This window comes from Erythrolamprus reginae, chromosome 2, assembly GCF_031021105.1.
Source record: "Erythrolamprus reginae isolate rEryReg1 chromosome 2, rEryReg1.hap1, whole genome shotgun sequence".
NCBI lineage: Eukaryota > Metazoa > Chordata > Lepidosauria > Squamata > Dipsadidae > Erythrolamprus > Erythrolamprus reginae.
In genome coordinates, this window is record NC_091951.1 from 71863444 (window position 1) to 71888015 (window position 24572).

General features: G+C 39.6%; 2 protein-coding genes across 2 annotated transcripts in view; one reads left to right on the forward strand and one right to left on the reverse strand.

Moving 5' to 3' along the window:
• The window catches only part of RBSN (rabenosyn, RAB effector), a 29939-nt gene extending 15679 nt beyond the window's left edge, over positions 1-14260 (forward strand). Inside the window, exons 8-12 of the mRNA XM_070738316.1 lie at positions 1056-1126; positions 6101-6187; positions 6466-6568; positions 8607-8711; positions 10571-14260. Of these exons, the coding sequence (XP_070594417.1) occupies positions 1056-1126; positions 6101-6187; positions 6466-6568; positions 8607-8711; positions 10571-11722 (1518 nt within the window). The 3' untranslated portion in view covers positions 11723-14260. The remainder of the gene's footprint in view (positions 1-1055; positions 1127-6100; positions 6188-6465; positions 6569-8606; positions 8712-10570) is intronic.
• A 4730-nt stretch (positions 14261-18990) lies between these two features.
• Positions 18991-23115, reverse strand: MRPS25 (mitochondrial ribosomal protein S25). The gene is made up of 4 exons (XM_070735753.1): positions 22928-23115; positions 21497-21603; positions 20189-20276; positions 18991-19352 (listed from the first exon to the last, which is right to left on the reverse strand). Exons 1-4 carry the CDS (start codon positions 23059-23061, stop codon positions 19169-19171), a joined length of 513 nt encoding a protein of 170 aa, XP_070591854.1. The 5' UTR covers positions 23062-23115; the 3' UTR covers positions 18991-19168.
• Between the last annotated feature and the right edge of the window lie 1457 nt (positions 23116-24572).

Below are 24572 nucleotides of genomic sequence, written 5' to 3' on the forward strand. Positions count from 1 at the left end.
AAAAATAACAGTTTGGCTGAGATGGCCTTGGAAGCTTCCCAATTCATTCTATCAAAATCAGAATCTCAGTTTGGAAAGTTATGATAATTTCTATTATGACTTAAACTGCGTTACTCTTTACTATTATAAGAAATCAACAATGCAGGTCAGAGTGACCTTGACTGTCAGAGAAAGGAATGTTATTTTGACTATATCTCCCCATTCACACAATCCTCCCCTCTCAGTTTCCCATAGCAATAAATGCAGCAGGCTTGAAAATCCAATGCCCAAGATGGTTTCCAGGCCTGACACAATTTATAGCCTTTTGTGCTTGATAAAAATGGATGGAATTTGCAGCCACTGTTCCACTTTGGGGGTATTTTTCTTGCCAGATTTCAAACAGATGAGTCCAATTGTTTTAAGGAATTTAGAGAATTTTCAAAAAGAAGTTGCTTGCCCAGCTTGGATTCGTTTGAGTGACAATTTACATGAAAAAAATGTTATAAGCACTGTAGGATAAATATAGAGCTTTAGTTGTGTTCCTGTGTGATTTATTTAGCAATATGCTGCAACTGTTAGAATATTGCATATAGTCTTGGTTGTTACAGTTTGGAAATGATACTATAATATGATATAATAATCTATAATAATCTACGGAGAGGGGCGGCATACAAATTTAATAAATAATAACAATAATAATCATCATTATCATCATTATTATTATTGTTATTGTTATTATTGTTATTATAGTTCTGGGAACAGTGCAGAAATGGCCAACAGATACTCCATAGGCATTTTTTTGGTAAACTAGTGAAATATCATTTGAATACCATGCATTGCTGAAAAAAACCAGATTCATATTGCTTGCAAAACATGGACCTATACATACTGTATAATACAATCATACAATAATATGTGAAATGGATTCATTTCTATTCTAACCACCAATCTTTTTAACTGAGTTCCTTAAACTCACATAAAGGAAAGGAAAAATAGGTTGCATAATACACATTTATATTTTAATTATCATTGTGAGTAACTTAATTTTAATCTGTTGATTTCATTTATTAAACAAGAAACTCCGATTTTACATGGAAAAAGTTGACCAGAAGGCCCCAGAATACATAAAGATGGCAGAATCATTAAAGTAAGCCTCTTCATAATTTTTTTAAAAAGTTGACACTTGTATTCTATAAAAGTTGTTAGACAATTGTGTTATTTAAAAGAAATTAGAAAAGGCAAATATTTATTAGATATTAATAATAACATCTAATTGGATATTGGGAATATATATAATTAAATATATTGGAAAGTTCAGTTTTATAAAAACAAAGTGCATCAAAGTTGTTATTTACTGCTTTCTATGGGACAGCTGTCTGTTATATACCGTGTTTCCCCGATAGTAAGACACCCCCGATTGTAAGACATATGGGGGGTTTTAGGGGGGTCGGCTAATATAAGCCATACCCCGAAAGTAAGACATATGTCTTACTTTCGGGGAAACACGGGGGTATTGCGGGGGGGGAGCCCGATGACCTCGGGAAGACCCAGGGAAGGTTTCTTCGGCCGCCCAGCAGCTGATCTGCTCGGCAGTGCGGCAGCAGCCCTGGCGGCGGTTCCCTCGGCCCCAGCGCCGTCCTTCGCTTTGCCAAGAGTTCGCGGCCCTGGCGAGGGAGCTGCGCGCCCAGGAGAGTCTCCCTTACGCTCCCGCTGCTCCCGCCGGCGTCTCAAGCGGATGCCGTGTTGCCCGTCCCGGCCGGTAAGCTTCGGAGACGCCGGGTGGGCGGGCGAGGCGAGCGGCCGGAGCTGCGCTCTCCTTCGCCCGCCTCCTTTCCGGCAGCTCCCCGCGCGCCCTTCGCCTCGCCGCGGCCAGGCCGGCGGGGAAGCGGCGGGGCGGACGGGTGGTAGTGGCAGCAGAGCGGCGGCTCCTTCCGGCGCCCCTTCGCCACCCTCGTTGCTCGCCTTCTTGCCGCCCTCGCCGCCGCTACGTCCTGCCGGGGGCCCTTCACCGCCGGAGCCCCCCCGGACTCGTTCCCGTTCTCGCTCCGGATTCTTCAGCCTCCTTGCCATGAACGGCGGCGGCACCACTGCTACAGCCGCCGCCGCGCACTTCCAGCCGCCGCCTGCCCCACCGCATCTCCATGGGCCGAGCCTGCCCGAGTTAGGCGTCCGCAGCCAAGGCAGGGGCAGCCCCGCCGGACACGGGCACCCATGAGCCCCGCCGGGTGCCCGGGCGCCCGCACCAGGTAATGGGGCCCTGGCGGGAGGAGGGGAGCGGGGGGGAAGGCAAACGGGAGCAGGCAGCTGGGCGGGCTGCGAAATTGTCTGGGCTTTGGGCGGAGGGGAGAGGAGGGGAGAGCACCGCGCGAACGAGCAAAGGTCTTGGGAAGTCGCAAATTGCAAGGGGAGCCCGCCGAGGGAGCGAGCCGTAGCCCAGTCGGACTACTTCCAGGCAGGCTTTGCGGGAATGGGAGGTGGCAGGATGTCCGTGAAGTGACTAATAAAAGAGCGTTGAGGTGAATTATAAATGGATGCGAAGAGTGGGGCGGGGGGGGGGGGAATATGTGGACAGGGGGAAAAAATTGGGGCGGGGGCTGAAGAGAATTTGGGAAGGTCTTGGCAGCTTTCTGATGAACCGCCTTTGCTTGGAAGTGAAGTCCCACTGAGTTCAATGGGACGTAACTTCCTATTGAGGCGTGTTTAGGTTTTTCGCTTACTATTGTGTCCCCCCCCTCTCTCCTTCCCCTTAAACGCGTGCTTAGAATTGCGCGGCTGGGTTCGTGTTGCTCTCCTGACGAATCTCGAGATCACGGCGAGGCGAAGGGGATGGGCGCGCGGGATGGGCTTCGGCCAGGGTTCGGGTAGGTGGGTTGGCCGGGTGTGTCTTATTTTTTCCAATATAAGACATACCCCGAAAGTAAGACATAGGGGGGCTTTGGGGGGTAAAAAGAAAGTAAGACACTGCCTTACTATCGGGGAAACACGGTATGTATTGTTATTAATTGACACTTAGAACCAATTTTCACACTATTGTCCAAAAATCTCCTTATATATAATTTGCATTGTTAACAATACTCGGTGATATTTACATAATTATATTTTCTGAATTTTATTTAAAAGGCTTATATGGCCATCTTTATGAGCATAGGTGGCATAAAAATTGAATAAATAAATAAATAAATAAATAAATAAATAAATAAATAAATAGGTTATGGGATTTGACCAAACTTTGTAAATTTGCTGGTGCTTTTAAATGAAGATTTCAGTTTGTAAGTTGAATTCGTGCATTAAGATTTTGATTTGCAATTTGCTCTCAGATACGTTTGCGTAGGATTATTTTCATATAAATACTTTAGCTTTTGAAGTAATAAAGAATTTGAAAATATCATTCATTTCAATTTTTTGGAATTAAATTTCTTTAAAGGATATTTAAAATAGATACCGTATATACTCGAGTATAAGCCGAGTTTTTTAGCCCCCAAAATGGGCTGAAAAACACAGCCTCGGCTTATACTCGGGTCATTGACAAAGTCACCACACGAGGGCGCCATTGCTTGAGCCAGAGCGAGGAGGCACCAGCTTTTGTCTCCTCTCGCACGCCGTAGTTCCTCTCCCTAGCTCAAGCAAAGAAGGCAGCCATTTGCAATGGTGAGTCAGATTAAAAAGGCCCCCTGCTGTCAGATTCTCCTCCCCCTCCTTTGAAAGGATTTAAACTGTTTAAAAAATGGTATTTTGTGGTAGTTGCTGTCCTTGCTTGGATAGGATCTAATAATGTGTTATGAGGCAGAGCTAGACAGGAATTCTTTTTCTATCTGTCTATCTTTCTATCTATCTATTTTTCTATCTATCTATCTATCTATCTATCTATTTTTCTATCTGTCTGTCTATCTTTATATCTATCTGTCTATCTATCTACCTATCTATCTATCTATCATCTATCTATCTATCTATCTGTATCTATTTCTATCTATCTATTTTTCTATCTAACTATTTTTCTTTCTATCTATCTATCTATCTATCTGTATCTATTTCTATCTATCTATCTATCTATCTATTTTTCTATCTGTCTGTCTGTCTATCTATCTTTCTATCTATATCTATCTATCTATCTATTTCTATCTATCTATCTATTTTTCTGTCTGTCTGTCTGTCTATCTATCTTTCTATCTATATCTATCTATCTATCTATCTGTATCTATTTCTTTCTATCTATCTATCTATCTATCTATCTATTTTTCTATCTGTCTGTCTATCTTTATATCTATCTGTCTATCTATCTATCTATCTATCTATCTATCTATCTATCATCTATCTATCTGTATCTATTTCTATCTATCTATTTTTCTATCTAACTATTTTTCTATCTATCTATCTATCTATCTATCTATCTATTTGTATCTATTTCTATCTATCTATCTATCTATCTGTCTATTTTTCTATCTGTCTGTCTGTCTATCTATCTATCTTTCTATCTATATCTATCTATCTATCTATCTATTTCTATCTATCTATCTATTTTTCTGTCTGTCTGTCTGTCTATCTATCTTTCTATCTATATCTATCTATCTATCTATCTATCTATCTATCTATCTATCTGTATCTGTTTCTTTCTATCTATCTATCTATCTATCTATCTATCTATCTATCTATCTATTTTTCTATCTGTCTGTCTATCTTTATATCTATCTGTCTATCTATCTATCTATCTATCTATCATCTATCTATCTGTATCTATTTCTATCTATCTATTTTTCTATCTAACTATTTTTCTATCTATCTATCTATCTGTATCTATTTCTATCTATCTATCTATCTATCTATCTGTCTATTTTTCTATCTGTCTGTCTGTCTATCTATCTTTCTATCTATATCTATCTATCTATCTATCTATCTATTTCTATCTATCTATCTATCTATCTATTTTTCTGTCTGTCTGTCTGTCTATCTATCTTTCTATCTATATCTATCTATCTATCTATCTATCTATCTATCTATCTATCTATTTGGTTTTCTATGCTGATAACCTCACAGCAGCTAATGCTGAAGCTCTTCTTTGGATACACTTATTTGTTTGTTTGTTTGTTTGTTTGTTTATTTAATTGGATTTGTATGCAATCCCTCTCCAAGGACTCAGGGTGGCTCACAGCATATATAAAAACAGAACAATAATGTTAATCCAATTAATGATGAGAAGGAATCCAGTTTTGAAGGATTTTAACTCTTAGGTTTTAGCTTTGTTCCTGATCGAGCTACTTTTTTTACTTTTTAATTTATTGTTAATATTGTTAATTTGTTTACCCTCTTTTAAATTTACAGAGCTAGTTTACTGGTTTTCTTTAAAATAAATATTCTAAAACATGTCTCAATTAATGTAATTTTATTGTTTTCCATTTTTATAAGTTACCAGTAGCCACTGCATTTTCTAACCTCGGCTTATACTCGGGTCAATACGTTTTCCCAGTTTTTGTGGCAAAAATTGGTGCCTCGGCTTATACTCAGGTCGGCTTATACTCGAGTATATACGGTACTTGGTTAATCCAAATTCTGTTTTCCAAATCTAACTCGATTGCAGTAGAAAAGAAGAGTGTGAATTAGTCTTAATAAAGTCTGTTTATAGTTGTTTATATGAATACAGTGAGAAATGAAATTTCAAAAGTTTAAAGGGAAAAATACCAAAAACTCTAGGGGAAAACCAAGGTCAGAACCCCAATGGTCAGCTGGTGTCTGTAATAAGTGGCTAGTATGTATAAATACTTGGCTACCAAGGCTGATTTTTGTATATGCTTAGATTTGTGTCCTTATAAGTGCATGGTTACTCTTTAAAATCATGCTGAGCTTAGTGATGCTAATTTTGAATCAAGCTGCTTTCCACTCTAAAATAGTGTTTAACTCATTTTAATGAAATAAATAATTTAAAGAGAAATTGATGAAAAATACACAAAAAACTATATTTGATATTCAGATTTTTCACTTTCTTTCATAACACATTAACAGTTCATTAATGAGCAAAAATAATGTTTTAGGGGTTTTTTGATGGTTCTCTACTACTGCTAGTAAAGTAACTGCTAAGTCTATATGGATGACAATTTGGAATTTTTTAAATGTGCATGTTCTCTTCCAGTGCTGGAGAGACAACATACAATCTTGAACGTGCCAGCAATCTCAGAATTGAAGTGCAGAGAATGTATGAATTAATAGATGCTTTAAGGTAAGTACAAAATATGATGATGAAAATTGTTATTGGATTGTTTTTTGCTTGGCTTTATATTTTTTTAAAAAAAAATTCAATGAAGATAAACATTTTTTAAATGAAGGCATAAAGTTAGTTAATCCCTCTTGCCAATTACGTTTTTACCAATATTTGGCAATACTTAAATTTCTGTCTACCTAGTGTTTACTTAGCTGGTTGTTATGTATTTCTAATTCACACTCTTTGTTTGTTTGTTTGTTTGTTTGTTTGTTTGTTTGTTTGTTTGTTTGTTTCAGCAAGAAGATTCTGACTTTAGGGCTGAATGAAGATCCACAACCTCATCCCAAAACTTTACAGCTTCAGAGGATGATTAGATACTCAGCCACACTTTTTGTTCAGGTAGGCATATGTAGAAAGGCTGAGCTGCTTTTAGATGTATTACCGTATTTTTCGCGACATAACACCCACTCCCAAAAGCAGGTGGAAATGTCTGTGCATGAATATGGGCGACAGGCAGCAGCAGTGAATGGCGGCAGCAATTCCCATCGGCCAGAACAACTGATCGGCAGTATTCCAGTATTCCAGGAGGAAAATCCAACCGCCGATCAGCTGCTCAGAGGCGAAGGCTCCAGTGTTCCCCAACAGAGGCAGCAAACATGGAGGAGAGAGACTGTTTACTATTTGCTGCAAGGACGCTGGGAGGCAGAGGCAGATATTCCCCCCCCCCCCCTTGTTTCTCTCCTCTAAACCTAGGTGCTCTTCTTATAGTCAGGAGCATCTTATGGAGCGGAAAAGATGGTAATTCCTCTAAGACAATAATCAGATTCATACTGACACTTTAAATGTTTCTCGGGGCGATATAATTTGGTTTTAACAATTTGCATAATGAAAATAAATTAGTGCTTCAGTTTTTAAATACTTCCTACCTAATCAGTAGTTCTGTTGGTATTTAGTAGGCTAATGATTTTTTTTTTGGCACTCTGTCAATGGTAATTGTATTCTAATTTAGCAAGTGTGATATTGATTGATTGATTGATTGATTGATTGATTGATTGATTGATTGGATTTTTATCCCGCCCCTCTCCGAGGACTCAGGGCAGCTATCATGGGACAATCCCTTGCTATTAACCAAATAACCTAAGCCTATGAAAATAATGTTTGCTTATTCTCAGGTTTTTTTACTTTACTTTTGCCTCCCCTCCTTCTCCCTTTTTTTGAAATGGCATTTTAATAATTCTGGGGTGCTAGCTTTTCATAGAATTAGATAATTGTGATGTTGGAAAGGACTACAAGTCCAACCATCTGCAACATGCAGGAATGCTAATTAAACTGTTCTCAAAATGTATCTATCCGGTTTTAAAAGGATATTCCAGAGATGGAGAATTCTATGGTCTCTGTAAGATACTTCTGGATGGACATCCCACCTCTTTGATAAAATACTGATAGTTCTTGACTTGCAACCACAATTGATCCCAAAATTTCAGTTACTAAGTATAACTGTTGTTAAGTGAGTTATAACCCATTTTATGACCTTTCCCCCCACAATTGTTAAGAGAATCATGTAGTTGTTAAGTGAACCTGGCTTCCCTTATTGACTTTGCTGATCAGAAGTCAGCTGGGAAGTTTCCATATGGTGATCATGTGACCCCAGGACAAAGCAAAGCAAGCTATAGATGCAATCCAATTACCACACAGCTGAATATAGATTGCATGATTGTGGGGAGGCTTTAGTGGTTTAGTGAAAACTGGTCATGTTCCACTTTTTTTGAGTGCTGTTGTAATTTTGAATGATCACTAAACAAATGGTTGTAAGTTGAGGACTACCTGTACTTCTGCTGTAGGTCATATTCACCTTGTTATCAGTGACCACATACAAGTACAAGCCATATATCTTGTATTATACGCCTTTTCCTTCCTTCCTCCCTCCTTCCCCCCTAGCTTAGTCCATCTGGTTCAGATTAGATTCAATTTCATCAAGTCATTCTGGTATTTTAGAAGGATATTTGATCATTTTATTTAAATACTGTATGTGTAAAACTGTTCAATTCTTTTATTGCCTGTTTGATTTTCTATTATCCTTGCACTAATTGAAAAAACATCCCAGAAGCAGGCGATTGTAAGATACTTCCATAATGCTTTTAAGAAAATTAGAGATATATTCCTGAACTAATTTCAAATTTCATCTGAAAGACTTACTTCAATTAACTAATCTTTTATTTTGAATACTGTTATTTGATACTGTGTATAGTTGATCACATTGTAACTTTATTATTTGACACACAATTTAGATGAATGGGCATTTTTTTATATTTTAATGATTTAAAGCATAATTATATGTATGTATGTAAGTATGGACACTCATTTTCTAGTTTTCAAGATCTAAATCTTAGTATCCTATACCCTTTAAAGTAATATTTTGAAAAAAAAATATCCTCAGGAAAAATTGCTTGGCCTAATGTCTTTACCAACCAAAGACCAGTATGAAGAACTGAAAGAGAAAAAGAAACAAGAGTTAGAGAGAAAACTGCAAATGGAGAGACTGGCAAGTATTTTAATCAGTATATATTTCTAATAATGAGTTTGTTTGTTCACTGATTAAAGTAGTTCCTTTCTGAAATACTTTACTTTTGAATGTGTTTGCTAAAACAGTTGCCAAATAGTGTGACATAAATCTACAAAACATTTAAAACCAGCTTAATAAGAATGACCCCCCCCTCCCCCCATTTCTTGTTTGACTCAATTGCCTCACTTGCTTTTTGGGGGTGGCTGGGTGGGGAATGATGTTTCTTAGAAATTTTCAGAAGTTTTAAAAAATATTTTAGCCAGGAAAAAAATTTGCTCTGCTCTCAAATTTTTGTTTTGTTGTATCCTTTCCACTACTTTTATGTTGCTTTATATTACTGCTCGTATAGACTCATATATTTTTCTTATTGAAATAACAATTTCATGCAATGCATTAAATTTAAAAATGCAATACATATTGAATACGACTGGATATGTGATTTCTAATGTAATCTCTCTTTGAGTTAATGGACTGCTGATCATTTTATGGCAGAACACAGTTCTTTGAGATCTATTGAAGTGGCAGGAGGATAGAAGGAGTTGCAGTCATTATAGGAGAGAATAAAAGAATAAAACTTGCTAGAGCAGTGATTTTCAACCTTTTTTGAGCCGCGGCACATTTTTTATATTTAAAAAACCATGGGGCACATGGGGGGGGGGGCGGCTAAAAAAGATTTGGACAAAAAAAATCTCTCCCTCACTTTCGCTCTATTTCTCCCCCTTTCTCTCCCTCTTTTTTTCTCTCTCCATCCCTCTTTCTCTCTTCCTTCTTTCCTCTTTTTTGCTCTCTTTCTCTCTCCCTACTTACCTCTGTCTTTCTCTCCCACCTTCCCTCCCTTTCTTTCTCTCTCTTGCTTTCTCTCTCTCTTGCTTTCTTTCTCTCGTTCTCTCTCTCTTGCTTTCTTTCTCTCTCTCTTGCTTGCTTTCTCTTGCTTGCTTTCTCTCTTGTTTTCTTTCTCTCTCTTTCTCTTTCTTTCTCTTTCTTTCTCTTTCTTTCTCTCTCTGAGCTTCGCGGCACACCTGACCATGTCTCGCGGCACACTAGTGTGCCACGGCACACTGGTTGAAAAACACTGTGCTAGAGCATGGCTATTTTCCCTATATGCAGAAGTGCAACTTCTACTTGCCGATTCTGCTTAGAACATTATACTAAACATATTTAACGGGATGTTATTTCTGTTAAATACGATTTATATCATTGTGGACATGAACAGTTGAGGGACAGATTAAAAATTATAATCCTACATAATCCATCAGTTTAAAGATTGTTTTTTCAGATGAAGAAGAAAAAATAATCTTCAGAAAAAAAGAATACCCTTTCCCACCAATATACAGTGGTACCTCTACCTAAGAACGCCTCCACTTACGAACTTTTCTAGATAAGAATCGGGTGTTTAAGATTTTTTTGCCTCTTCTCAAGAACCATTTTCCACTTACAAAACCTGAGTCTCTGGACCGTAACTGGAAAAGGCGGGGAGAAGCCTCCATGGGGCCTCTTCAGGAATCTCCTGGGAGGAAACAGGGCCAGAAAAGGCGGGGAGAAGCCTCTGTGGGGCCTCTCTAGGAATCTCCTGGGAGGAAACAGGTCCTCCACTCTCCCTGTGGTTTCCCCAATCGCACGCATTATTTGCTTTTACATTGACTCCTATGGGAAAAATTGCTTCTTCTTACAAACTTTTCTTCTTAAGAACCTGGTCATAGAAAGAATTAAGTTCATAAGTAGAGGTACCACTGTAGTTGCCTTTCTAGGCTCATGTATCTATGTTAAAAACTGAGGAAGTTGTTGGATTTCTCATCGAAATGTGGACTCCTTTTAAAGTTTCCTTTCTTTTTGGCTAGGTGAAATATGAATGCCAGAGACGGCGAGAAGAGAAGCCGGGGGACTGCACTTCCAGATCCTTCGCAGAGTCCAATGGTGAGGTCCATCGAACAAAAAGGGTCGCAATGAAGAAAGCGGAAGGATGGCTACCCACTGCTAGCACATCTCGGAACCAGGAACTGGCAGATCCACTTCTTCAACAGATCGATAATATCACCTCCTTTATTAAGCAGGCAAAGGAAGCCAATCGTCTGGACGAAGTCCAGATGCTGCAGGAAAACCTGCGACAGCTTCAGGACGAGTACGACCAACAGCAGACAGTCAAAGCCATTGAGCTCTCCAAAAAGCAAGCGGAGATGGAGGAAATGCAGAGGGAGCAATTGCAGATCCTTTGTGAAAAAGAATGGAAAAGGGATCACAAAAAAAAGATGTCTCAACATTCACGGACACGTTCTCTGGATTTCAGAGAAATGAATCACAACAAACTCGAGATGGAGAGGGAAAGCATAAACCAAATAGCAGAGGCTTTGGATCTGGATATGCTTCAGGACAAAGATTACGCTAGCTCCAAGGCTGCTTTCCCCAGTGATGGTGTGGAATTGCCAGGCAGCAAGAATCTGGTTTTGGTTGGCCAACCTGTTAAAGCCCCAGAGCAAGAAAAAGCCTCCATAAATCCTTTCGAAGATCCTTTAGTAATTAGCCCTCCCAAGAGCGACCCTGATAGTCCTGTTGCTGAAAACTCTGCAATAGTTCCCTTGCCTACCAATGCCCTGCTCAGTTACAAAAGGGAGTACAATCCATTTGATGAAGAGGAGGAGCAGGAGCAGGAGTGTTCTCAGCAGGCAAACGGGATAGATCTCAGTGCTCCAAACCCATTTGAAGATTCTGTGGCAAATCCATTTTATACACCTGTGGGTAGTCAGGAATCTGGGAATCCTTTTGAAGAATCCACGTCTTCCCCTTTGAATCCTTTCGAAGTTGAAAGCGATAATGAAGTTTCGGGGGAAGACATCATAGAGGAGGAATTACTTCTCCAACAGATTGATAATATCAAAGCATATATTTTTGATGCCAAACAAAGTGGACGAATGGATGAGATAGAAGTATTGACTGAGAACTTGAAAGAACTTAAGAGCACCCTTGCAAAACAGAAGAAGAAATCAAGCTGCTGAACTATGTCCACATGCTTTTGCAATTCCCAAAGGGAGGGAAGATCAAGGTAAAATGAGAAATTCATCACAAAAGGTGCCGGGGTGCTTAGGCACTTTGGTATAGGGATTTCCACTCTTCAGATCCGTAAAAGTCTACACTGTTTAAAATGTTATAACTACCCAAAACTGTTCTTCAGATACTGAAAAGTCTGTATTTGTATCCCAACCCAAATTTAGGAGCATAATTGTATTTCTCAGCACCTGCTTTATCTCTGATGTAAAATTCAAAGGGAGAAATTGGACACTTTAAAAAGCAGGAAACTATTTGCAGTCTTCAAACAACCTTCTGAATTTATTTTATGTCACCAGGTATGATTGTATGAGAGAGAGGGAGGGAGAGAGGGAGAGAATTGCTTGAAATCTTTGCTTCCTAAGGCAGAAGCAACTCGTGCAGCAACCTGGAAAAGCTTTTACTGCTTTCAAAGAAACGTGGTGCTCAAAGGGGCCCAAAGCATTTCTTCAGAATCGTTTTTGAACCTTGCACAGCTCAGCTAACAAGGAATTAATACTGTCTCACAGATTCTCAGTTTTCCTACCAACTTTATATTTTGGGAAAGCAGAAGAGAGACAGTAACGTACCGCTCAACAGAATAGTCATTCGTTGATAAAGTAACATACACATTTTAAAAAACGTATGTGCATATATGTTTTAGAAAACATGCATAAAACCTAACCAGACATCATGTATTTTCCCCCTTTACCTGTTTTTCAGCCGATCAAACTATTTGAATAGCATTTTCCAGACAATTCTAGACTCCATTTTTTGTACGAACGTTGAAATTTTGACAGACTACATAGTTTCCAGGCTTGGAAAAATGAGAACATTTGCATCCGGAACTGTGCTTTGGGGAGAGCCATCCTGGGTTTCCACTTAAGAGTATAAATTAAAAACTAGAAGTCCATTTTTCTTTCTAATTTGATTTATATCTAGGATTTAAGGAAATAGTGAGTCCAGAATTGAAGAGGGGAAAAAAGTGCCCGGAGTATAAGACAGACCAGCATGAACTCATTTCACAAAAAGTCTCAGTGTTGATATACCACCAACACATGGGTAAAATGCTCCCAGTTTGCTCATGCTTGTCGGCTATCAGAGAGCCAGTTGTGAAGGCAGCGCGAAGCTCCGCCCACCCAGCCAGACGTTGCTATTTGGGTTCTTTTACCCTCTGGACCTGCACGAAGCATTCTGTGCATGCGCAGAGGGTAAAAAAACCCAAATGGTGTCCGGGTGGGCAGGCGGAGCCTCACTCTGCCTTCACAACCTCAGACAACCCACAGGCACGAGCAAACTGGGGGCATTTTACCCCTGCCACCAACTTTTGTTGGATTTGTGTAAACCCCGTTTTATTAAATGGAGGCTATGAAATCCTTATGGTTGAGCTATTCAGGTTTTTTTCTTTTTAATTGATCTGCCAGCTACGAACAGAAATGTTTAGAAGTGTTAAATAATGTCTGGCTTCAGTTGCACAGAATGAATTTTATTTAGCTGCATTTTATTATTTTGGTGACATAAACCAGTTTTAATTGTTTACACCGGCAAGAACTTACTCTGAGGGTATTATGTGCTTAGGGGAATAGGAAGAAGACCCAAGCATTAATCATTAAACTGATTTTGACAACTGTTTCCATTTAGAAATGCTGGTAGAGATGATACTGTACCCAATATATGCGGACACTAAATGTTACATTCCTCAAAAGATTAGAGGTAGTATGGTCAAGAACTAAGGCAGCACTTTATACTTTCAGCATTAAGTATTACATGTTATTCATTTGTTAATTCATGGTATGCGTATATATATGTTTTTCCTTTTTAGCAGGGAAAATCTACGTAGCTTTGATTTTGTGCATAATTCAGTGACAGACTATTTTAATCCTGTAAAAACTGAGCTGAACACTGCGCATCAGGTTATATAAGTCTAAGGATACTTGTTTGAATTTTTTTTTTTAATTGGGAGCATTCTGGGAATGAACTTACAATGCACTAAACAGGACGAGTTGGAACATAAAAGTAAGTGATAAAATATTTTTAAAAATGGATACCTAAAAATTGAGCAAGTAGCCAAGGTGCGATGATTGATGATTATATTTGTTGAAGACAACAAGGCCACAAACATGATCTGCCATTCTTTATGTAGTCCAACCAATATGAATGTTTCAGTGGCTTTTTCTTTAATTTAAACCGATTTCGTTGTTACATACATTCTGCCTTGTTTCTATGTATGCCATAGCCTAATACTTTATAAGACATAGTATTTGATGTATTTTATTAACAAATACGTTGGTTGTAGCTCTATAAACACAAGTCAATGTGGAATTATCCTTCCCGATAACCCAATGGTTGTCCCACATTTTGTTAGCCTTCCGTTTGTACTACTGAATTGACACAACGAAAATGAACAAGACCATGCCATGATGAGATTGAACACTAATGCCATTTGTTTGTACATTTGCATGCACTAGTTTGTAAAGTTTCTCATAAAGAAATAAAGTACGATTTTTGTTTCCGTGAGTGTGGTAAAACTGACTAGGTCAACATCAGCACACCATTCTAGTCTTTCATTTGAACTGCAAATTCCTTGGTAGCTTCTGAGCAGCACACAGGAAGCAATTTCATACCGAGGCAGGCAATATGTGCAAGAAAACAAACATTTAGACGGGGGCCTTTTCCAGGCTGGTCTACTGAAAAGATTCTAAGGATTTGATCATCTCTGTGTTTTGTACCAAGATACTTTCTTTAGTTTAAATAAAATGAGAAATGCACGTAGGAAGGAGAAAAAGCACTTTTTTCTGGAACAGGATATTGAAAATAAGGTGAACAATGTTTCAATCCAAGTTTCATGTAGGAAAAAGTATGCACCATGGTGAAATGTAGAAAACTACATAGTGTAGACAGATACATGATTTTTGGTTTTTTAAAAAAATCTGTTTTGCAGTAATGTACCATTTGAACCAAGACATCAAAAAACAGTCTGCACTACCTTTTCCCCTGCTTTAAAATTATTGAGGCTTTTAAAAGCCAAAATTTCACTTTATTCTCAACCCTTGGCTTCAGCTAAGTAAAATCCTGTGTTATTTGGGGCATTAGATGCAACTTCCTTTTCTGCATTTGGTAGTTTTGATTTCCATGAACATGAAAATTCTCAATATACACACACACACAGAGAGTTAAGTAATAGCTTTTTCTATCTAAATCGCTGATGCTTGCTAATAAAAGTGTTTTCAAATAACTAATTTAATCACTTCAGCAAGAGAGATACTTTTAAAATACAATTCAGAAGATAATCAAAAATAGAAGTGTCGGGGCAGGTAAAAAATTGATTTTCTTTTCTTCACCAAAGGAAAAATAATAATAAATAAATTTTATCATAGCCATATTCCTACATGTTTTCCAGAGTTATAAGACATAGAAAGAAAAGGTGGTACTTAATTCCTAGATTATTTTATTAAGTGATCTGTTCTGCATAGCTAGTTACAGTCATGTAAAAAAGTAAATACGTAGGATTCTACATATTTGTCAAAGATAACAGGACATAAAAATCATCTGGTCCTTAGCAGTTCTTAAAAGTAGGTAAATACAACATCAGATAAACATGAATAATGATATATTACATCATGTTGTTTATTTTATGAAAAGGCAAAATGGAGAAGCCAGGGTTGAAAAATTAAGTACATCCTTACTGCTCCCAAAGGTATGAACAGGCTGAGTAGTAGCCACCTGCTGCTAATCAAGTCCCCTTGATCAGTTGATCAGCAAAAGTTTTTTAGAGTTTGCTGGTCTCCAGCACTGAGGCGTGTGTTAACCTAATGCCAAAGAGAAAACGGGTCAGCTATGATCCTAGAGGAGCAATTGTTGCTTCCCATCAATCTGGAAAAAGTTATAAGACCATTTCCAAATAATTTTAAAGTCCATCATTCGACAATGAGAAAGATTATTCACAAATGGAAAATGTTCAAGACAGTTGCCAATCTTCCCAGGACTGGATGTCCCAGCAAATTCACCCCAAGGTCAGACCATTTATTCATTCATTCATTCATTCATTCATTCATTCAATTTTTATGCCACCCTTCTCCTTAGACTCAGGGCGGCTTACAACATGTTAGCAATAGCACTTTTTAACAGAGCCAGCATATTGCCCCCACAATCCGGGTCCTCATTTTACCTACCTCGGAAGGATGAAAGGCTGAGTCAACCTTGAGCCGGTGATGAGATTTGAATCGCTGACCTACAGATCTACAGTCAGCTTCAGTGGCCTGCAGTACAGCACTCTACCTGCTGCGCCACCCCAGCTTTCAATGCTCAGAAATTGAAAAATAAATACTGAGTTACATCTCAGATTGTACAGGTCTCAGTATGTTAAATGCTGAAGTTTGTGATAGTACAGTTAGAAAAAGACTGAACAAGTGTGGCTTGTTTGGAAGGCTTGTCAGGGTTAAAAAAAACTTCCTAAAAAGAACACGGCAATGTGGCTTCGGTTTGCAAAATTGCATCTGAACAAATTATTATTATTATTATTATTATTATTATTATTATTATTATTATTATTATTAATTAGATTTGTATGCCGCCCCTCTCCGCAGACTCAGGGCGACTCACAACAGTGATAAAAACAATACATGGTAACTAATCTAATAATTAAAATCTAAAATAACAATTTAACATTAAAAAGTCTAAAAAGAAAAAAAACCCAATATATAAAATACATACACGTAGTCATATCATGCACGAAACTACATAGGCAAGGGGGGATGTCTCAGTTCCCCCAAGCCTGATGACAGAGGTGGGTTTTAAGAAGTTTACAAAAGGCAAGGAGGGTGGGGCAGTCCTAATTTCTGGGGGGAGTTGGTTCCAGAGAGTCAAAGCCGCCACAGATAAGGCTCTTCCCCTGGGTCCTGCCAGACGACATTGTTTAGTCGACAGGACCCAGAGAAGACCAACTCTGTGGGACCTAACCGGCCGCTGGGATTTGTGCGGCAGAAGACAGTCTCACAGATATCCTGGTCCGGTGCCATGAAGGGCCGACACTTTGAATTGCGACCGGAAACTGATCGGCAACCAATGCAGACTGCGGAGTGTTGGAGTAACATGGACATACTTAGGAAAGCCCATGATTGCTCTCGCAGCTGCATTCTGCTCGATCTGAAGTTTCCAAACACTTTTCAAAGGTAGCCCCATGTACAGAGCGTTACAATAGTCGAACCTTGAGGTGATGAGGGCGTGAGTGACTGTGAGCAGAGACTCCCGGTCCAGATAGGGCCGCAACTGGTGCACCAGGCAAACCTGGGCAAACGCCCCCCTTGCCACAGCTGAAAGATGTTTCTCTAATGTGAGCTGTGGATCGGGGAGGACGCCCAAGTTTCAGACCCTCTTTGAGGGGGTCAATAATCCCCACCCAGGGTAATGGACGGACAGGTGGAGTTGTCCTTGGGAGGCAAAACCCACAGCCACTCCATCTTATCAGGGTTGAGTTTGAGTCTGTTGACACCCATCCAGGCCCCAACAGGCTCCAGACACTGGCACATCACTTCCACTGCTTCATTGACTGGACATGGGGTGGAGATGTAAAGCTGGGTAGCATCCGCATACTGATGATACCTCACCCCACGCCCTTGGATGATCTCACCCAGCGGTTTCATGTAGATATTAAATAGCAGGAGGCAGTGTTCTCTCTAAAAAATTTTTGGGGTGGGCGGAAAAGTATAGTGTCTGAGCGACAGTCCCTTCGGGACTGGGCGACACAGAAATAATAATAAAATTTCCCTCTCGGCTTCTGGGCAGGTTTGGAAAACTCTGAGTTGATGATGATTTTTAAGTGAGCGATTGCTCACTGCTCAGCTTAGAGGGAACTATGGCAGGAGGGAGAGGACCAACCCCTGAGGCACCCCACAAGTGAGAGACCTCGGGGTCGACCTCTGACCCCCCCCACTAACACCGACTAGGTAGGAGGAGAACCACTGAAGAACAGTGCCTCCCACTCCCAACCCCTCCAGCCGGTGCAGAAGGATACCATGGTCGATGGTATCGAAAGCTGCTGAGAGGTCAAGGAGCACCAGGACAGAGGATAAACACCAGTCCCGGGCCCGCCAGAGATCATCCATCAACGAGACCAAAGCAGTTTCCATGCTGTAGCCGGGCCTGAAACGAGACTGTTGAGGACCTAGGTAATCGGCTTCTTCCAAGGACCACTGGAGCTGGAGTGCCACCACCTTCTCAGCAACCTTCCCCATAAAGGAAAGGTTGGACACTGGACGATAGTTATTAAGTACGGCTGGGTCCAGGGAAGGCTTCTTGATGAGGGGGCGCACAAGTGCCTCCTTGTAGGGAGCCGGAAAGGACCCGCTCCCCAAAGAAGCGTTGACAATCTCCTGGACCCAGCTCCAGGTCACCTCCCTGCTCGCTGAAACCAGCCAGGAAGGACACGGATCCAGTAAACAGGTGGCAGAACTCACAGCTCCAATGGCCTTGTCCACTTCATCAGGTGTCACCAGATCAAACTCTTCCCAGACAGGTGGACAAGTACGGGCCCCAGTCACCTTGACTGACTCATTGTCAGTCGACTCGGCTATCACAAAAGAGTCCTTTGGACAGATGAGAGCAAAGTGGAAATCTTTGGCTATAATGCAGTGTCATGTTTTGCAAAAACCAAACAGTATATCAGCTGGCTGACCCAGGATCATGCAATAGGACACCGATCCCAAGTTCACCAGCAAGACTACAACAGACTAGCTCAAAGGATGAAGGCATTGCAATGGTCTAGTACCCAGATTTCAACCCGATTGAAATACTGTGGCAGGCCCTCAAGAGAGCCATGCATAAACAAATGCTACAAACCTCAAGAGTCAAAAAAATGCGCAGAAGCAAAAAATTTGGCAAAATCTCTAGTGCGCATCCCCTTGTGCGATTTTGCTTCCTGAGCATGTGCAGAAGCAAAATCTCGCTTGGAGGTGCACATCTACGCATGCCAGAAATGCAGAGCTGCAAGTGCAGCTCAATTTTCACTACCGGTACAATGGTGTCGACCATACCGATAGGAAATTGCTAATGACTGGTAGGCTTATGAAATTGGAAAGTCTGGAAAGCAACTTTTGGAAAGGAACCAGTCCTGCCTATTCCAACCGTTTCCCATTACTACAGAATGTGGACATGATGCAAGCTGTTTTCCCAAGACAGTGGCCCTTTTTCAACCAATAGAAAATTAAAGTTGTCATTACGATCAATGTGACCCAACACTTGGTCTTTTAAAAAAAAAGCTTTTATAATACATTTACAGTTGAAAGGTACAGCAGTGAAAGACTTGGGACCATCTATTTTATTGGCAAAAGACTGACACAACACTGTAGTCTCATGATGCCACTACTCAGTCCGTTTCTTATTTCTTTTGCAATATTTTAATTCCTTGGCACAAAAGTGGCTTAGGAAGTGTCTTGCGTGGCGTTTTTATATTTGCCGGTCATCTCTTTTGGTAGTGGCACTTTACCAGGACAAGGAATCTGGCCGTCAATCTCACATATACATTGCCGTGAGTGGTATCTTTTGTGACCAAATGTTGCAGGATGCCATTTCCTCTTTTTTTCTTCTTCTATCCGGATTGTTTCTCTGTTTAAAAAGATGATTTTATGGTAAGGAAGACAAGCAAGTGCAATTCGGTGTGCAGCAAGTCACATTCGTAAATACTTTTTAACAAGTTAAATTCTATTTCTATCTGATTAACAACTCATTTGATATCAAATACATTTCTGTAGGCTTATTGATTTAAGGTAATGCAGTTTTCTATTTAAAAAAATGCTGGACAGGAAACTGCTCTTCCCCCACTTTACTTTTTTAATCCATAAATGAGTAAATAGAAAAAAGTTGCACTTATATATTATGTCTTATAAATAGACCTAAATAAATATCTCCGGGACCGCCTTCTGCCGCACGAATCCCAGCGACCAGTTAGGTCCCACAAAGTTGGCCTTCTCCGGGTCCCGTCGACTAAACAATGTTGTTTGGTGGGACCCAGGGAAAGAGCCTTCTCTGTGGTGGCCCCGACCCTCTGGAACCAACTCCCCCCAGAGATCAGAATTCCCCACACCCTCCTCGCCTTTTGTAAGCTCCTTAAAACCCACCTCTGTCATCAGACATGGGAGAACTGAGATATTCTCTTCCCCCTAGGCCTATACAATTTATGCATGGTATGTTTGTTTGTGTGTATGTTTGGTTTTTAAATTAGGGTCTTTTAAATTATTTTAAATATTAGATTTGTTATATGTTGTTTCACTATTGTTGTTAGCCGCCCCGAGTCTACAGAGTGGGGCGGCATACAAATCTACTAAATAAAAAAAAATAAAATAAAAAAATAAAATAAATAAAATAAAATAAATAAATAGTGCTTCCCCATACAATCAGAACTTAACTCTGATTCTGTGATGCCTTTGGTTATTTTGACTTACTCGCTTTTACCAAGAATTTTCTTAATATGCTCTGCTATCTCTGTATTAGTCTTCTCTTCTATATCAACCAGGACTTGCTCTCCAGTATCTGCAGGAGAAATAGGGTTACATACAGAATATTTATTAGGTTTTCCCAAAATTATTCCCATGAGATGGCATAGCTCTCATACAAAAATACACACACAATCATTTTGACAAAAGTTAAAACTTGGCAAACCATTCATACTTGAAACTATCCAGTGCTGGTGACTTTATTTATCAAATGTACATGCCATCCACCTTACTATCTAAGTGACATGTTTTGTAAATAAACACCTCTTTAAAAATCTATATAAAAATAGACAAAGTTGAAAAACAAAGTTAAGAATTTAAAAAGACAGAAGGAGCACCCTTAAGTCACCAACCACTCCCAGGCTTGCATGCCATTCTTGGATCCACACACTGGTTGACTGTAACACATTGTAGAGTGGCCACTGATTCTCATAAAATTCAATTAAGAATTCAATTAATTCAATTTTAAGCAGGATGGTTAGGTTTCTTCCTGCTCAAAGGCTGCAGCATATTCTATTTTGGCCCAGTGTTGGGAATGCAGGGAGCATTTTAATGCATGATCACTGAACTGAGCAGTAGTGAAACTCAATTCCTTTTTTCTATTCACAATATGAGTAAAGTAAAGCTAAGGACCAAAACAGTAGATCTCGAGGCAAGGTTCTATAATAATTAGGAAGAGGTAAGATCAAGGGTTTCTAACCCCGACCCATGTAGGAGATGTGCATGCAAGCATGGGAGGAGTGCATGAATGCGCAGGGTGCATGCAAGGGGGAGCATGGGAGACCTACATGCGCATTGCATTATGGTTGCGGTCACACACATGTGTTATCACACATGCACACACAGCCTTTCAGCCCACAGCGATGAAAAGGTTAGCCATCACTGAACTAGGGTCATTTAAACAAAAATCTGGAGGGACATATCAAAGACAAACTATTGACTACAGTTTTTTCTAAGGGAAGCAAAACTTCCTGATGTTAGAATACAAACTAATACTTGGTTTACCAGCATTGAGCATTACCTATTACAGCTCAGACGGTCAATTTTGCACAGTTCTATTAACAAATAGGTATGTCAACCTGTTTTGAAGACATGAGCCATTTCCCTCTATCAGTGGACATACTTTTTTATTATTATTTATTGGATTTGTATGCCGCCCCTCTCCGCAGAATCCACACACTATGGATTATCTTCCATGCGGTAGCTACAATTAGGGGCATAAGTAAAGACTTCTAGTCCACCTCATGCTCTACTTACCCAAGTAGAATCTTAAGAACGGTGAAGGAGTCATGTCTTTAAACATCACAATCTGCAACGAAGGATTTTTGTACTGAATCTGAGGTATGTTGAAAAACACAAATTTTCTATGGTAAAAAAACAAAAGCAACCATGAGAAGCAATATATTTGTTATTTTAAAACCTCTTTGAAGGACGAGCAGTTGAATAAGTGCGACGGTCTAGGTTTTGAGTCCATCTGGAGTGTGACTGATATTGCCCAGGAAGCTGGCCAAGTTATCTGTTGCAGCAAAACTACACATATACATATGCAAAGTCTTCAGAACATACTAGTTTGGACAGCATTAAAAGTCAAAGAGAGGCAGTATAGTGTCTCCTCTTGTCCCCATTCCCCAGCAGCTCATCATGATTTCTTGACTAGTTATAACAACAACAACAACAACACAACAACACAACAACAACAGAGTTGGAAGGGACCTTGGAGGTCTTCTTCTAGTCCAACCCCCTACTTGGGCAGGAGACCCTACACTAGTTGTAAACACTAGTTGTAAACTTGACACCTCCAGGTGTCCTTAATGACTCCCTAAAAGAATGCGAGTGACCATGACCAGCGGTCTGCAAGGAGTATAAATCCTTCCATTCCCCAGCATCCAGTCAGAGCTGAAGAATCATAGAAACATAGAAGATTGATGGCAGAAAAAGACCTCATGGTCCATCTAGTCTGCCCTTATACTATTTCCTGTATTTTATCTTAGGATGGATCTATGTTTATCCCAGGCATGTTTAAATTCAGTTACTGTGGATTTACCAACCATGTCTGCTGGAAGTTTGTTCCAAGCATCTACTACTCTTTCAGTCAAATAATATTTTCTCATGTTGCTTTTGATCTTACCCCCAACTAACCTCAGATTGTGTCTCCTTGTTCTTGTGTTCACTTTCCTATTAAAAACACTTCCCTCCTGAACCTTATTTAACCCTTTAACATATTTAACCCTTAGCTTCTCGGATGAGAAGCGAAACGTCTTCAAATAAAAAAAACCAGTAAAGTCCACTTGCTTCTTGAAAAAAAAACATCTTTGGGACTTGGAAGCTTTGCAGTCTCTATTGCACAAGTGGGCAAGTATGGCAAACATTGGGAACCATATTTGTGGACTTCAACTCCCAGAATTCCCAGGCTGACTGGGGAATTCTGGGAGTCGGATGTCCACAAGTCTTAAACTTTGCCAGGTTTGAAGAGCGAATCGGCAATCCAAGGCGCCCGTATATCCGCAAGCTATCTCCACCTCCAATAGGATTCTGGGTTGCAAAAAATAAGGAGCCACATAACCTCCTGCAACCATCGCTGTTTTTTGCAACCCAAATACGGCGCTCCCCCTCAATTTGAAGGAAAGCACCGTCTCCTCCTCCCTGAAAAGGCTCCCTTCCTCGCCCGAGCGGAAAGCGACGCCTCACCTGGCGCCCTCGTTCAGCTCTCCGTGCAGGTTGTAGTTCACCGTCATCACCTTCACGAACTTCTTGAAGATGATGTCGCCCTGGCTCAGATACTGAAGCGTCCTTCGAATAGGGAACCTGCCCTTCATAGGCATGACTGCGACGGCACCGGCAGCTCCGCACGAATCTCAACTTCCGGCTCGGTTGTTAAGCTTCGCTCGGTTAGAAAGAGGAAGAGGCGATCGGCGCAGAGGGTCATGGGAAATGTAGTTTTTTTCGAGAAGGAAAATCCAAGAAGACTTATTTATATTGGTTAGATTTATACAGTATATGCAGATTTATATTCATAGTTTCCTGATTGCTTATTTGTACCTCATGACAATCATTAAGTGTTGTACCTCATGATTCTTGAGAAATGTATCTTTTCATTTATGTACACTGAGCATAAATAAATAAATAAATATGCGCCAAGACCCAAGACAAATTCTTTCTGTGTCCAATGACACTTGGCCAATAAAGAATTATGTTCTGTTCTGTTCTCTTTTCTTTTCCATTCTATTCTAATTTTCTCTTTTCTATTCTATTTCTATTCTATTTCTATTCTAATTTTATCTTCTCTATTCTATTCTATTCTATTTTCTACTCTATTTTCTATTGTTTCCTCATTGCTTATTTGACTCCTATGACAATCATTAAGTATAGTACCTCATGATTCTTAAGAATATTTTCTTTTATGTACACTGAGAGCACTGAAACACCTCCCCCGGGCATGCACATTTTATGTATGGGATGTTTGAGTGTATGCTTGTTAACAAAATGGGGTTCTTTTAAATGTTTTAAATTATATTTGGATTTGTTACAAACTGTTGTGTTGTGCTGTGAGCCGCCCCGAGTCTGCGGAGAGGGGCGGCATACAAATCTAAATAAATAAATAAATATGCATCAAAGACAAATTCCTTGTGTGTCCAATCACACTTGGCCAATAAAGAATTCTATTCTATTCTACTCTATTCTATTCTATTCTACTCTATTGTATTTTCTATTCTATTCTAATTTTCTATTCTTTATTCTATTCTATTCTACTCTATTGTATTTTCTATTCTATTCTAATTTTCTATTCTTTATTCTATTCTATTTTCATTTTCTCTTTATTCTGTTCTATTTTCTATTCTATTCTAATTCTATTCTATTTTCATTTTCTCTTTATTCTGTTCTATTTTCTATTCTATTCTAATTCTATTCTATTTTCTATTCTATTCTATGACGAGAACCTGCACCTATGGCGCATGAGAAGAAGAAACCCAGGTGAGTCCACCTGTGGTACCAAGGCTGAATTGCAAGAGTGACTAGATTTTGACAGCCAAAAGGGGAATAGTCCTAGTGGACAGTAGGGTAATCTCACCCTGACAGCCCTTTAAAGTTTATAATAGCCCCAAGATTTAAAAGTAATTTTGTGAAGTATTCATCGCAAGCATTTTGGATTGTTAACAGGGAGCCATGAGGATCATATGATACTTTGTACATTTAAAGTTTTGTTCAGGTGTTGCTAAAAAGCAGGTTTCCCTTACAAAACATTTTTTTTTACAAAACATTGGTTACACTAATTCTGGAATACAGCTCACCTGTCTGGAACCCCGCTGTGGTTCAGACATTAATGTCTAATACC